At 34.0% G+C, this 12,592-nt stretch overlaps 1 protein-coding gene across 5 annotated transcripts in view; it reads left to right on the top strand.

The window, feature by feature from the left end:
• The window catches only part of LOC144443167 (uncharacterized), a 66,804-nt gene that overhangs the window by 40,137 nt on the left and 14,075 nt on the right, over positions 1-12,592 (top strand). For all 5 annotated transcript variants that reach the window (XM_078132542.1, XM_078132540.1, XM_078132541.1 and 2 more), the window contains one exon: positions 6,259-6,395. In XM_078132542.1, the coding sequence (XP_077988668.1) occupies positions 6,259-6,395 (137 nt within the window). The remainder of the gene's footprint in view (positions 1-6,258; positions 6,396-12,592) is intronic.

Here is a 12,592-nt window from a genome sequence, read left to right as displayed (position 1 = left end):
CAGGAGGGTTTTAAACAAAGTGTGAAATATTTCAGGATTCTTATTCCTCTAGGGTTTGTAGAAAGTATTCTGTACTTTGTATATTTGTAAACCTCTGTGATAGGATGGGATGGGGGATGTTTGTTTATCAGTGATTTATATCTGTACCATGCAGGTTGGTTATCTTGTTATTACCACACTGTGGGGTATATGTTGTGAAAGCTGTTTGGATGTTTGGATTTTTAGGACCAATGTAGTCTAGAAACCTTGTTTTGTTACAGATATAGACGTGTACTGTGTTGCAATGTAGATTTGAGTGATTTTGATCCGTAACAAAATAGATTTTAAAGTGATCAGGACCAGTGAAGGTGAAATGAATATGATATGTCTCAAGATATCAAGACTTTAAAGTACAAACACTCTTCTGGTTGTTCAAATTTCATCAGAAAACGACAGGCTTTCATGTTTACTTGTACAATGGTCTTGCAGGTTGTTCCCTCAAAACATCCAATGTTTTAATTAAGAAAATGCAAGTATTCACATTTATGCAGTGGTCTTATTTGGTGTTCCCCCAAAATACACCAGCATTCATTGTCAAATTACTTATGCAGTGGTCTTATTTGGTGTTTCCCAAAATACACCAGCATTCATTGTAAAATTACTTATGCAGTGGTCTTATTTGGTGTTCCCCCAAAATACACCAGCATTCATTGTCAAATTACTTATGCAGTGGTCTTATTTGGTGTTCCCCCAAAATACACCAGCATTCATTGTCAAATTACTTATGCAGTGGTCTTATTTGATGTTCCCCCAAAATACATCAGAATTCATTGTCAAATTACTTATATGCAGTGGTGTTCTTTGGTGTTCCCCCAAAATACATCAGAATTCATTGTCAAATTACTTATGCAGTGGTCTTATTTGGTGTTCCCCCAAAATACACCAGCATTCATTGTCAAATTACTTATGCAGTGGTGTTATTTGGAATTTCCACAAAACACACAACTGCATTGAGTGATAAATTCAGAAAACTAAGTTTTCATGATTACTTGGTGTAATGTTAAGTCTTTCAACAACAAATTTCATCAGAAAACATGAAAAGCTTTTATATTTTCTTGTAGGGTGGTCTTGCATTGTGTTCCCCAAAACACTTTATCAGGTGTTATTAGAGAAAAGTCACCATGATAACAAATGTACTTTGTTTTGGTCTTTCATTATGTTCCTCTATCCTACATCAAATCCAGTCTCACAGATTGTCCTTTACTCTTTGTCTTGTTTAGATGCATAATGCACTAGTTTTGCATTTTTCAGCCTGATTTGTCATTGTTCGATGTGTAGGGTATAAAATCTAAATTTAGAAGCTTTGCAGACTACACCCTTCAAATCTAGGCCTAACAAATTTCTGGACTCGGAATGTACATCTCCAGTAAACTGATATGGTGATATTGCTCATTTGCATAATCTGTTCCAGTTATCAGCTTAATTTGCATAATCAGTCTACCCTAATTGATTCTAGTTAATCATACATCATTCTACACAACAACCTCAGACACATCAACATCCATATCAACACACAGTGAGTAATATCTACTTTATTAGTTTTCATATTTCTGTTGCCATGGTTACATAAAACTTGAATGGTTTCATGAAAATAACATTTTGAGTAATATCATTTGACCTTGTTTTTTAAAAAAAAAAACATAGCTTTCGTTTATGAGATTGAGGAAAGAATGTTCTGTGGTGTATATTATGTAATATGAAGGAAATAGGATTTCCAGTGAAGTATTGATGGATTTAGATTATAGCCTACTTTTAAGATACTACCTTATTTTGAATTGTCCACCGACTTTTAAAGTTAGACTGTTTATTCTCATTGTCCACATTCCAAGTTGGACTTAAACATCACGTGATGTAAATCTGTACTTGGCTAATTCATTTCTGAGTTGATCCAAACTTGTGGAAATGATGTAACAATAACAAAAATAATACTGTATAGGTAATAGAGGTTGATCTGTTTAGGCAATGCAGGTACATTTAAACTATGTGTCGCTCTCAAATGTTCAGTGCATAAATCGTAGCTGTCAATATGAGTCCTCAGGTCTTCTTCAGGGATGCTGAGTCACAATGTTTATGCATGCATGACTTCTATACTAGTATATTATCACAGACAGGTTGTAAAAGACTTACAATACAGTAGTAGTCTTTGTACCAAACATATCATTTTATTGTAACAACAAATGTTCATATGACGTTCAGAAAGATTGGTACATGACAAAAACAAGATGTGAAAGTGACCAAAGTTACAGAATGTTTTCATTTTTAAATGATGACATTTTATTGTTTCACCCATTATTGTTGGTTTTCAAAGGTCAAAGGTTGCTCATTTAGTGTGAGAAGAGTTGCTCATTAATAACTAAAACTATCCATAAGTGAGAATTTCTGCTCAATATAAAAAAAAATTGGAAAAAACAAATCCCAACTTTTCACAGACATGAGAGCTATACTACAATGTGCTGTCTTCTATTTTTGACATGATGAGTTGAAAGTTTCATATTTACAAAGTCAAACATTCTATCATCATAAAACTAGTAGCTTTTATGGTGCCTTATTCAAGTTTTTATTTCATTGCAGTCTGTAAAAAAATGTATTCTGACTTGTAAGAATGGAACATTCATTGTCACTAGTAGATATGAGAATTGAACAACTGCCTCTTCTGATGTTTTTGGTCAATTTTTTCTTTAGTTATTAGAGCGTGTTATTACAGTACTTGCAGCCATTAGAGAATAAAGTTTACAGTACTTGCAGCTATAAAAGGTTAAAAACCTTGCAATCGTTGTAGTTCCTGACCCTAGCCTGTCATTAGTTATTTCTTGTTGTTTTGTCAAACATAGACATATTGGGGGATGAACTCTGTTGACTTTGCCCTGCAGCAAAACATGTTCAGTTGAGAGATGTGTAGTTGTCTGGTTAAGCTTTGTCTTCGTTTGCTCACTGATGTGGAAAATGGATGTAAACAGAAATATTCAAATTACTCTAAAACAATTCAAACTATTGTACACCATGCAGTGTACTTGGTGTAAACAGACCAGGTATGTCTAACTTTAGGCTTGTGTTATACACTTTCCAGGGACATTCCAACAAAAAGTCAACTTTAAGGTATACAAACATGTTTTGGTAACTTTGTTTTGTCTTGGAAACTACACCACACCACACCACAAAACGGTAGCCAAAAGCATCAGTGGTTGTTTTCTAAATATCAAAGTTATCCCTAAAAGGTGTGTTTTGTTAGGTGTGCCCTCAGTGGAAGTGAGAATCAAGAACTGACCTAATTCTCAACATGAAAAGTTTCTTTCAAATTCCAATTTCCAAGTACCAGTTATAAGCATGTCATGGAATGTTCCATACCAAGATACAGCCTAGAGACATTAGTAAGAACCCCATTGGGGCCAATCAAATCATAAATATGCTCTTATAATTCTCGTTATGTCTATCACTTGTCTGTGTGTTTACTGTTGGAGTAATTATACTGACCAGGTTTATCATAGTTAGTGTCCAAGATTTAAGTTTTTTGCCTCAATTTCTATTATTATTTCAAAAACACTGTTAAATACCTGTCCTCACATATTTGGAAGCTGTTTGTCAATTAGTTCACCTTGAATACATTGTGATTTAGATTCTGCATTAACCATTATCATTAACTTGATAAAAGTTACTGAGGTTGATACCTTGTTGTAGATGAGCATTTTTCTTTGTTTTCATCAATTATCTGTTAAATTGCGCTGCTATGAGCGACCTGTGAGCATAATGATGTGGTGTGGTGAAATGTTCATTGACACCTTTATAGAGAGTGGACTAAAGTAGGGGACCTTTTCAGTGTCTGTGCTCCCCTGTGAGTGTAATTTACGCAGCCTTTTGTCTAGCAAGTACAAAAGGGCAACAAGTATGCATAATGAAGCATGTCAGATAGACTCTTATTGTTAGTGACATGAATAGGTCAATGTAGTCGTGGAATGCTGTACGAAAACAGTGTATAGTACACCATAGTGCCAGTGTAGCGGGAACACACCATGCCGATGCTATCGAGCTTCTAATACCGCAGACAAGTTCTGTTATGTGCACAAAGTAACCTGGATCTTTCTGACTCTGGTTTGTAGCTGAATTTTTTGTTAATATTTCATTCGAATACATGTATATGTGCACTTGATGTCCTGTCAGTTTCTTTTTTCAAACTTAAAACTGTCAAATTTGCTAGGAGCTATACTGTCAACACTGAGTTATGTGTTTGGCTAAGTAGCCATTGATTCCAGAGTACTTGGTAGCAGGTGGCATGGGCACTCAACAATCTTCAGTCTGTCAAACAACATAAGGCAACAGGTTAAACATTTCTATCCATCAAGCATATTTTTTCCATTGATGAATATAGTTATTTTTCTGATAGATCACAAAAAAATCTAAAATTCCGAAAGTTTGAACTTCAAGCTTCTATGTTATTCCTCAAGATGTAAGTTCTGTGATTCAACGCATGTGTTGACAGCCAGATTTGATAGTAGCAATGAAAAATCTTTGAAATACTCAACAGTTTTTACAACTATTTCTTGCAGTCTAAAGATGTTGTTTTCTCCTTTTTTTCATTCATTGCAATGAGTCATGCCCACATTTGTATTTCAATGAAACCACTTTTGATGAGATCTGTACAAGGTCACAGTACAGTATAGACAAGAAAGGAGAGTTTATCAATGTACGACAGGATAGTCGTGTGAGAAAAACAGTATTATCATAGAGGATTCTTTTCAACATTTATGTAAAATAGCCTTCAGAAAAAAGAAATATTTGGAAGGCTACATTTGACATGTTTGAGAGATATTTTTAGTTTGTTTGTATGTTTGTTTGTTTGTTTGTTTGTTTGTATGGTAAATATTTACATCCTGAAAGTATGTAAATACTTGGTGGGTGTACTTCAATATGTTGTGGAAATGAACCACATGTGTCTATTTCATACACCCAAGGATTTTGAGTCTGGACTTAAACTTTTGTGAACATGAGGATGACTTGTAAAGATCCATTGTTCAAACCCAGGTTCTCACATTAGTGTTATTTTATCAGTGGAGTCATAATACTGTTAAGAGATGTGCTAATTTTGTTTTGCTTTGGTCAAACTTCTGCCATAGCACTGTTAGTCCTATCCATTGAGTTTGAATCTGAGATGACTCAGGTATTCAGACTGCTCTGCCAGCCAATTGTTTTTATCAGTCAACTTTAAATTTAATTCTGTTTCCAACATTGATTGTTGTCCAGTTGAGTGGGGTGGGGTGGGGTGGGGTGGGGGGGGGTTGTTGTTGTAAAGGAATAAGTGAAAAGTGAGGTATCTGATTGACCTACTTTACATAGTTGTAACAAAATACTAAGTGACTGTAAGCATATACATCCAAAGTAATGGTGTTATCTGACATGTATTTCTAATAGGTAGATTTAAAGGAACCAGTGAACCCAACTCATCAAGGTCACACGTAACCATGGTTATTTTCTTACTGCAATCATACATGTTTGCTGAGGTGGTATTTTTGTTTTAAAAGAAACTCCTCATTAATAAGACCTTCAAAGTGATGGTTTGTTGTGTTTAAGATATAATATTTAACCAAATATCTATGCATAATCATGCAACAGAACATGGTAGACACTTGAAAGTAAGAGATATCAGTAACACAGTAGTTGATATTGTGTGCGTGTCTGTCCATCTGTCAGTTGGTCTGTCTGTCTGTCTCATTTTCTATGTGTGTGCATGTAAACATACGGTTATAGTCTGAGAAGTGTCAGAGTCTTAACATGATGATACCAGACTGATAAAACTTATTTTCAGGAAAGTTCATCGTTAGTTTGTCATTTGTGTTTGTGTTTGTGTTTGTGTTTGTGTTTGTGTGAGTGCATACATCTCTCTCTCTCTCTCTGTCTCTCTCACTCTCGCTCTCTCTCTGTACTAGTGAATAAAATTAGAGTCTGAGTGTTTATTAGACCTAGTACAACAACAAAAAAACTCTATCGAGAGTACCATTAACATAGTCAACATTTCTAGCCTTCTACTTTAAAATCATCAGACATTCCATGTCATCTGAGGTCAAAAAATCAATGACATAACTAACAGACTTGTGCAAACAAACCTACCTGTGCTGTTGGCAGCTTTGATCCAAGTCCAATTTATAATAGATTTGACCCCCTAAGATAATTAAAAAAGACTCTAAATAACTAGGTCTAAGTTTATCACTGCTCATTTGTCATTTGCAGGGTTGGAGACATTCTCCTCGCAGTCAACGGTAAAGATCTGTTGGAAAGTTGCGTAGCTAATCCACAGGACGTTTTGAAAGCCTTACCTAGAGGTACAGTTCGATTGATACTCCAGTCACCAGCTAATTTTAATTTAGGTAAGTATTTAAAACAATTATTGTCTTTTTAGTTAGACACAGACAACAGTTTGAGTATGTCGTCATAGATGACATATTTGTCAGGACCTTTTCAGGAAGCTGACGGTTTAAAAATCCTGCAGCAAGACTGAACAGGTATGAAATGGTGACTTGTTACACGACCAAGAGTTGTAGTTACCCATCATGCATAATGTTTTGTCTGTTCAGACCAGTTCAGGAAAGGTTCAGTGATTTTGTAAGGTTTGGTAACCCTAGAAACAAAGGGTAGAAATCAGGTAAAATGATCAAACATTTCTGTGCCGTATTGTATCATTATTTTGATCTGGAACAGAAGTAGTCAAATACCTGGCAAGCTTTGTAGATTAGCTTACCCCAGTGCTGAAGAATGCTGTGTTTGATATGTATATATTGTGTATCCTAGCCTAAATGTATCCCAAAACAGACTGAATGAAACAAGTAACACCATAGGACTATTAGAGGACTATAAGAGATGTTAGAATACAGGTTGTGTTGGTAACAGGATTCTTATGGGTGTCAATCATTACAGCATTGTTATCACAGTTGAAAAGTTGAACAATTTATCCTTCAGGTGTGCCAACAATTAGTTTGTACAGTTGCAGGATATATTACACACATTGTCAATGTTATAGTGATATTTATATTGTGGCCTTCTAGATAGTATGATTAACATGTATGTGGATTTCAGTCAAATTAATCCAAACCAAACAGGAATGCGATAAATTAACATTTATGAAATGATAATTGTTAATGTTATGTTAGGGTATGTAGACTAGACTCACATATACATGTCATGTTGTTTAGCCCATTTAAACTTCTTAACCAGCGGCTGACAGCATGGCATGAATGTCTGTATCTCACAGACTAGTATATAGACCTGTCTGGATGCCAACATGGTTTCTAACTATACTATGAGTGAAGGTGTAACTGTAAATCTTAATGATACCCTATAGGAACTAGACTATATGAAGACATGCTTTGAATATACTAAGACACTGGACATTGTAACGTTAAAACTTATACATCCAACTTACAAAATACAATACAAGGTTGTACATGCTAATTTGAAATTACTAAATTATAAGAAGTGTATTAATTAATGTACAACATTTTAACTAAATGACATTGTTATGTGTATAAATAAGTAGCCGGTCACATTCTCATTTCCTGTTTGGTTCTAATATAGATAAGACAAGGTTTTATATGATCACTAACACAAGATTTGAAGTACCTGTATTTATCAGTGGTATTACCGGTATGGAAATTAGACTCAAACCGGAATTATTTTATTTCAAACATAAACATATTGTGGTGAAGGAGGGTTTGACAATGAAAAGCCATTGATCTCAATGTTAGCTGAAATTTATATTAATCTCCATATGAAATCTTCAATGACACATTCTTGACATACCTGAGTGATGGTTTCATGGCCATGATAAGAACTGTGTACGTGATAGATTCAAAACTCACCTCATCAGTATCAAAATCATAATCAAACTTCTTCTCTGACGTTTCAAGACATTTAGTTATTTTGATTCTCACAGGTGTCATTCAGAGTGACAAAAGAAAACATAAAATTTAGCTACAGAGAAAAAGGATCTTTTTAAAAAAAAGTTTTTTAATAGAAATGTGGAAATTTGATAAATTTGTTGGTGTTTAGTAACACAGATTTGTGACCACAGTAACATCTTTGTCTGTACATATTTCTAAAGGTGAAAGTTCATTCAACCATGAATTTTGATAAAAAATGGTATTTTTTGACAAAACATTTTGATATAAAACTAAATTTCTTTAGTTTTGTCATAGACCCTCCAGCAACGTGGAGGGTCTATGGTTTTGTACTCAAGTTTTAGTTTCTACACTCTTCATAAAGAGGTGAGCTGACTTTTTTTCTGAACAATGACTTTACAATATTTGAAACAGTCACACTGTTGAATCATGAACAGTGTGACAACCCTTACAGAACTGACATGTATGTGAGAAGCATGTGAGAAGCATGTAGAATAACCATGCACATGCTTATTCTACATGCTTATAAGTATATAGGCATGTATGGGCAAATAAGCAGTTCATAAGCATGTGTATAGGCCGAATTATTTAAATGAGCTAAGTATGTGCATGCTTATACACATGCTTATTTTAAGCATGTGCATAATTTATATGCATGCTTATTTAAGCATGTACATACTTGTGAATAAGCATGTGCATGCTTGTGAATAAGCATGTGCATGCTTGTGAATAACCATGTACATGCTTAAATAAACATGCAATATAAGCATGCACATACTTAGCTCATTTAAATAATTCGGCCTATACACATGTTTATGGACTGCTTATAGGTCAATAACCATGTACATGCTTGTGAATAAGTGTGTACATACTTGTCAATAAGCATGTGAAAATTCTATACAGCACATGTGCTAGTTACTCTACATGCAGATTTTGAAAAGTAATTCACCATTATTTAGTAAAAAGGTGCCAAATATGAACTCTGAGAGACCACAAACAGACCTGACATATATACTTCTGATAGCTTTCAGTTTGTGACAGAATGCTGAAAGATGAGTTGTACTAGGACCACAGGCACCCGAATCAATCTGTATGATTTGGGGAGGAAAAATGTCAATTGATTTACATCAGCTCTAGTTGGGAAATATGCACAATTTACGGATAACAAATTTTGTAGCTCCTCTCTAAATATGTTAAGACCCGCTAAATGAAACTCCAGAATTATTTTAGGCACTCCTTCTGTCACCTACACTATAGAGGAGATATAAAATTATATATGGTAGCACAGGTACAATGATGCATTAAAAATAAGTGATAATCAACTACAATAACAGTCCAAATGATATTACTTGACAAAGGATGTGCATTTTACATGGATACTTGTAAGGAGATGTGTCATATTTAGCTCTGACCTATGAAGGGAGGTACTTAGTCAGCCACCTTCCATCTTGTTTTGGGAGAAAGACAATTATTACCGTGATTGCTACTGATTGGAAGGATACATCCTCAAAAATGCAAACTTTTTTGAAAATAAGACAATATAGGCCATTTATAGGCATAAAATATAAAACAAAAAAACATAATTTAAAGTCTTACAAGCTTGAGTGTGGTTTTAAAATACCAGAATTGAGAGACAATTATGACATGCAGTACATTTTATCTGGCTATGAAGTGTAATTGTTGTGGCAAAGCTGAAAGATATTTTGCAGATATGGTAAATGACTTCTCCTGAACTTTAATTTGATTCCAAAAAAATCATGAATAAAGAAAGAGTAAAACATTTGAAGACTTTCAGACTTTTGATGGCCCAATGACTGCCCTTCCCATGGTCATAAAGTTTTGCTTATTTTGTTTAGTGAATATTGGATATGCAACAGTTTAATTTTATCTCCATTCATGCTTGTATGCATCATCAGAGCCAAGTAAACCACTGATAGCACATAATTTGGAATTGACTCAAATGTATATTGTTACATGTACTATTCAGAAAATATAAAGAAATTCCCTTAATTTTGAAACAAAGTACATGCATTTCACTGACATGCAAAGCCAGCATGAGGATATTTTGCCCATCACAAAAAATTTAAAAAAATTGAAATGCCAAAAATATGGGTAGGTAGGGCCCGCTGAACAGCTTTTTTTCTGGCCTTATTCACTATACATTTTTAAAAAAATCATACACCTTGATTTGAGTGCCTGTGACTCGGCCATGTGTCCCATAATCATAGTGATGGTCATGGAGCAGCTGGCCAGGCTTACATTTGTAAAAAAAACAAACGACTTGTGCACATGTAAAAATCAGTTTAACTCATTTATTTACAACCAAATTTTGAAACTATTAGTAATGAAAGTCAACAAAAGATCGATAATAACAGGCTGAGGAGGAGCTATACGGAAATCAAGGCCTACCGTAACTTATAAATACATACATTGCAGTACATGTCACAGTGTGTATCCATGCTTGCATTTGCAGCTGTATCGACAATCACGTAAATGTCATAATCACAAGGGGTTGGTTGTATTGTAACCCTGATCAGTAATTGGTATGGTGTAACAGCTTTTGGTAAAGGTTCCACTGTTGTAAACATTTTGTAGTGTTGAAAATACGACTGATAACGCGAGCATGAATGTTGAATGTTCAAATTTCCGTGGACAATGCAGTAATGGCCGATATTTGAATTTCAACCAATAAGATCGCAGGAATCTGGTCACATGGGAAGCTATGAATATATTATGAAAATGAAGTAAACAAATATGGCGGCCTCCATGTCCACTGTGTTGTAGAACATATGACCTTGATTTTCAGATCGATTTCTCCCCAGTTTTCTTTCAAATACAGGTAAATTTAACATGAACAGTAATCGGAGCCACTAAATTCAGCATTCAGAATACTAATACCAATTCTTATCAAATGTATGCCCGGCAAAAGCGAGAAACAACACGCCATTGCATGACTTGTATTGTACATACACCCGGATCAAAGCATGTCTTGAATTTACCATGTACATGTTAATATTTGCTAAGCATGTGAAATAACCTTGTACATTTCTATGATTTACCATGTACATGTTAATTTTGCTAAGCATGTGAAATAAGCTTGTACATTCTAAGATTAACCATGTACATGTTAGAGTTAGCATGTGGAACATTCAGAAATAAGCATGCTATCGATACACATGCTATGAAATGGTTATTTTTACTCAAATAAGTATGTGACATGGTTCTCACATGCCTACGAACCACTTAATAAGCGGTCCAGTTTTGTAAGGGAATATCCAAGTATGAACAAAAGCCTGGAAATATGACATTTTCAAAACAACAACTATAGAATTAATGTAAAAACTGATAAAGAGAACAAAGGCATGTGAACAAAGATGAAGTGAATAGTATAGTCATAAGTGTGGTATGTTATATATGTATTATCATAATGGACTTTGGAAGTATGGGGATTGTTGTTTTTACATTGTAAAGTATCTATGCGTTGATTGTATGCATTCATGTTCACACAATACTGCAATTTGATTGAAAGTTTGGAACAGATTTTATTGTTATAAAATATTATATTTACAAAACAAACAATGTATCATTTCTGAAGTCTAGACTTACACCATAAAGTATGTAATTTGAGGTTCATTCTGAATCACATATATGGTAATGTTGCACTTTGAAAAAACATGGCATTCCATTATCAGGTGGAGTCTGTATGAACTGTAAATTATGAGAGTGTGGGCATAAATTTCTATAGATCATTCACAGTAAAAATAGTTGGTGTACACCTTTGCTGGTTGAGAAACAGCCAGTCAGACTGAGGTCAAAGTTTGTATGATTGATTAGCAATACAACATCATAGTATAATTCGTCTCAATTGACCTCCCCCCACAACACCATCCCACACACCTGGCTCAAATCAATGTACTTGTACAGCTTTCTATCCTACAGCAATTTTTTCAATTTTTTTTCCACGTTTATATTTGCTAATCAGTACTCAATCTAAATGATAATTTTGAAGTTAATAATGATTTGTTGCCATATTTCATGTTAATGTTGTCCATCAGTTAAAGCTCAATCCTGTTTATAATATTTGAAGCTATACTAGTAATTTTACCATATTTCTTGTTTGTACTTGTTGATCACAAGTAATTTGAAATCAAATTATAATTTAGACGTCAATAATAACCCATTCCCACATTTCTTGTTTATGTATATCGTCAATAATAACCCATTTCCAGATTTCTTGTATATGTATAATTAATATATTTAGTCAATCAGTCAGAAATCATTCCAGGTTATGAATATAAGAAATGTAAATGATAAAAATAGTCAAAGTTTGAACTAAAAATACTGGGCGTACTCTCTTGACTTCTAAAAGGCATGTCAGTTGGACCGTATGTATTTCACATTCTTGTTCCCTACCAACTAGACAACTCCTATACAGGTAATACAGTACTGGAATCTGTTATTGTTAATTATTGAGTACTTGTCTTTAAATTTGTTAATCAATCATAAGCTTTCAATAATCAAGTTCAGAATTAAAAGTATTTTGCCTTTAATAATATGGTTTATTATATAATAAGTTTATTTTTGATGTTGAGCTGAGTTGATAGATATTTCAAGTAGACTTGATTTTATTGTTTTCTTTTATATATGAAAGTTGTACATATAGTAATTTA

Source organism: Glandiceps talaboti, chromosome 12 (genome assembly GCF_964340395.1).
Source record: "Glandiceps talaboti chromosome 12, keGlaTala1.1, whole genome shotgun sequence".
NCBI classification, from domain to species: Eukaryota; Metazoa; Hemichordata; class Enteropneusta; family Spengelidae; genus Glandiceps; species Glandiceps talaboti.
The sequence above is the reverse complement of the archived record's forward strand: the minus strand, read 5'-3'. Positions and strand labels throughout refer to the sequence as shown.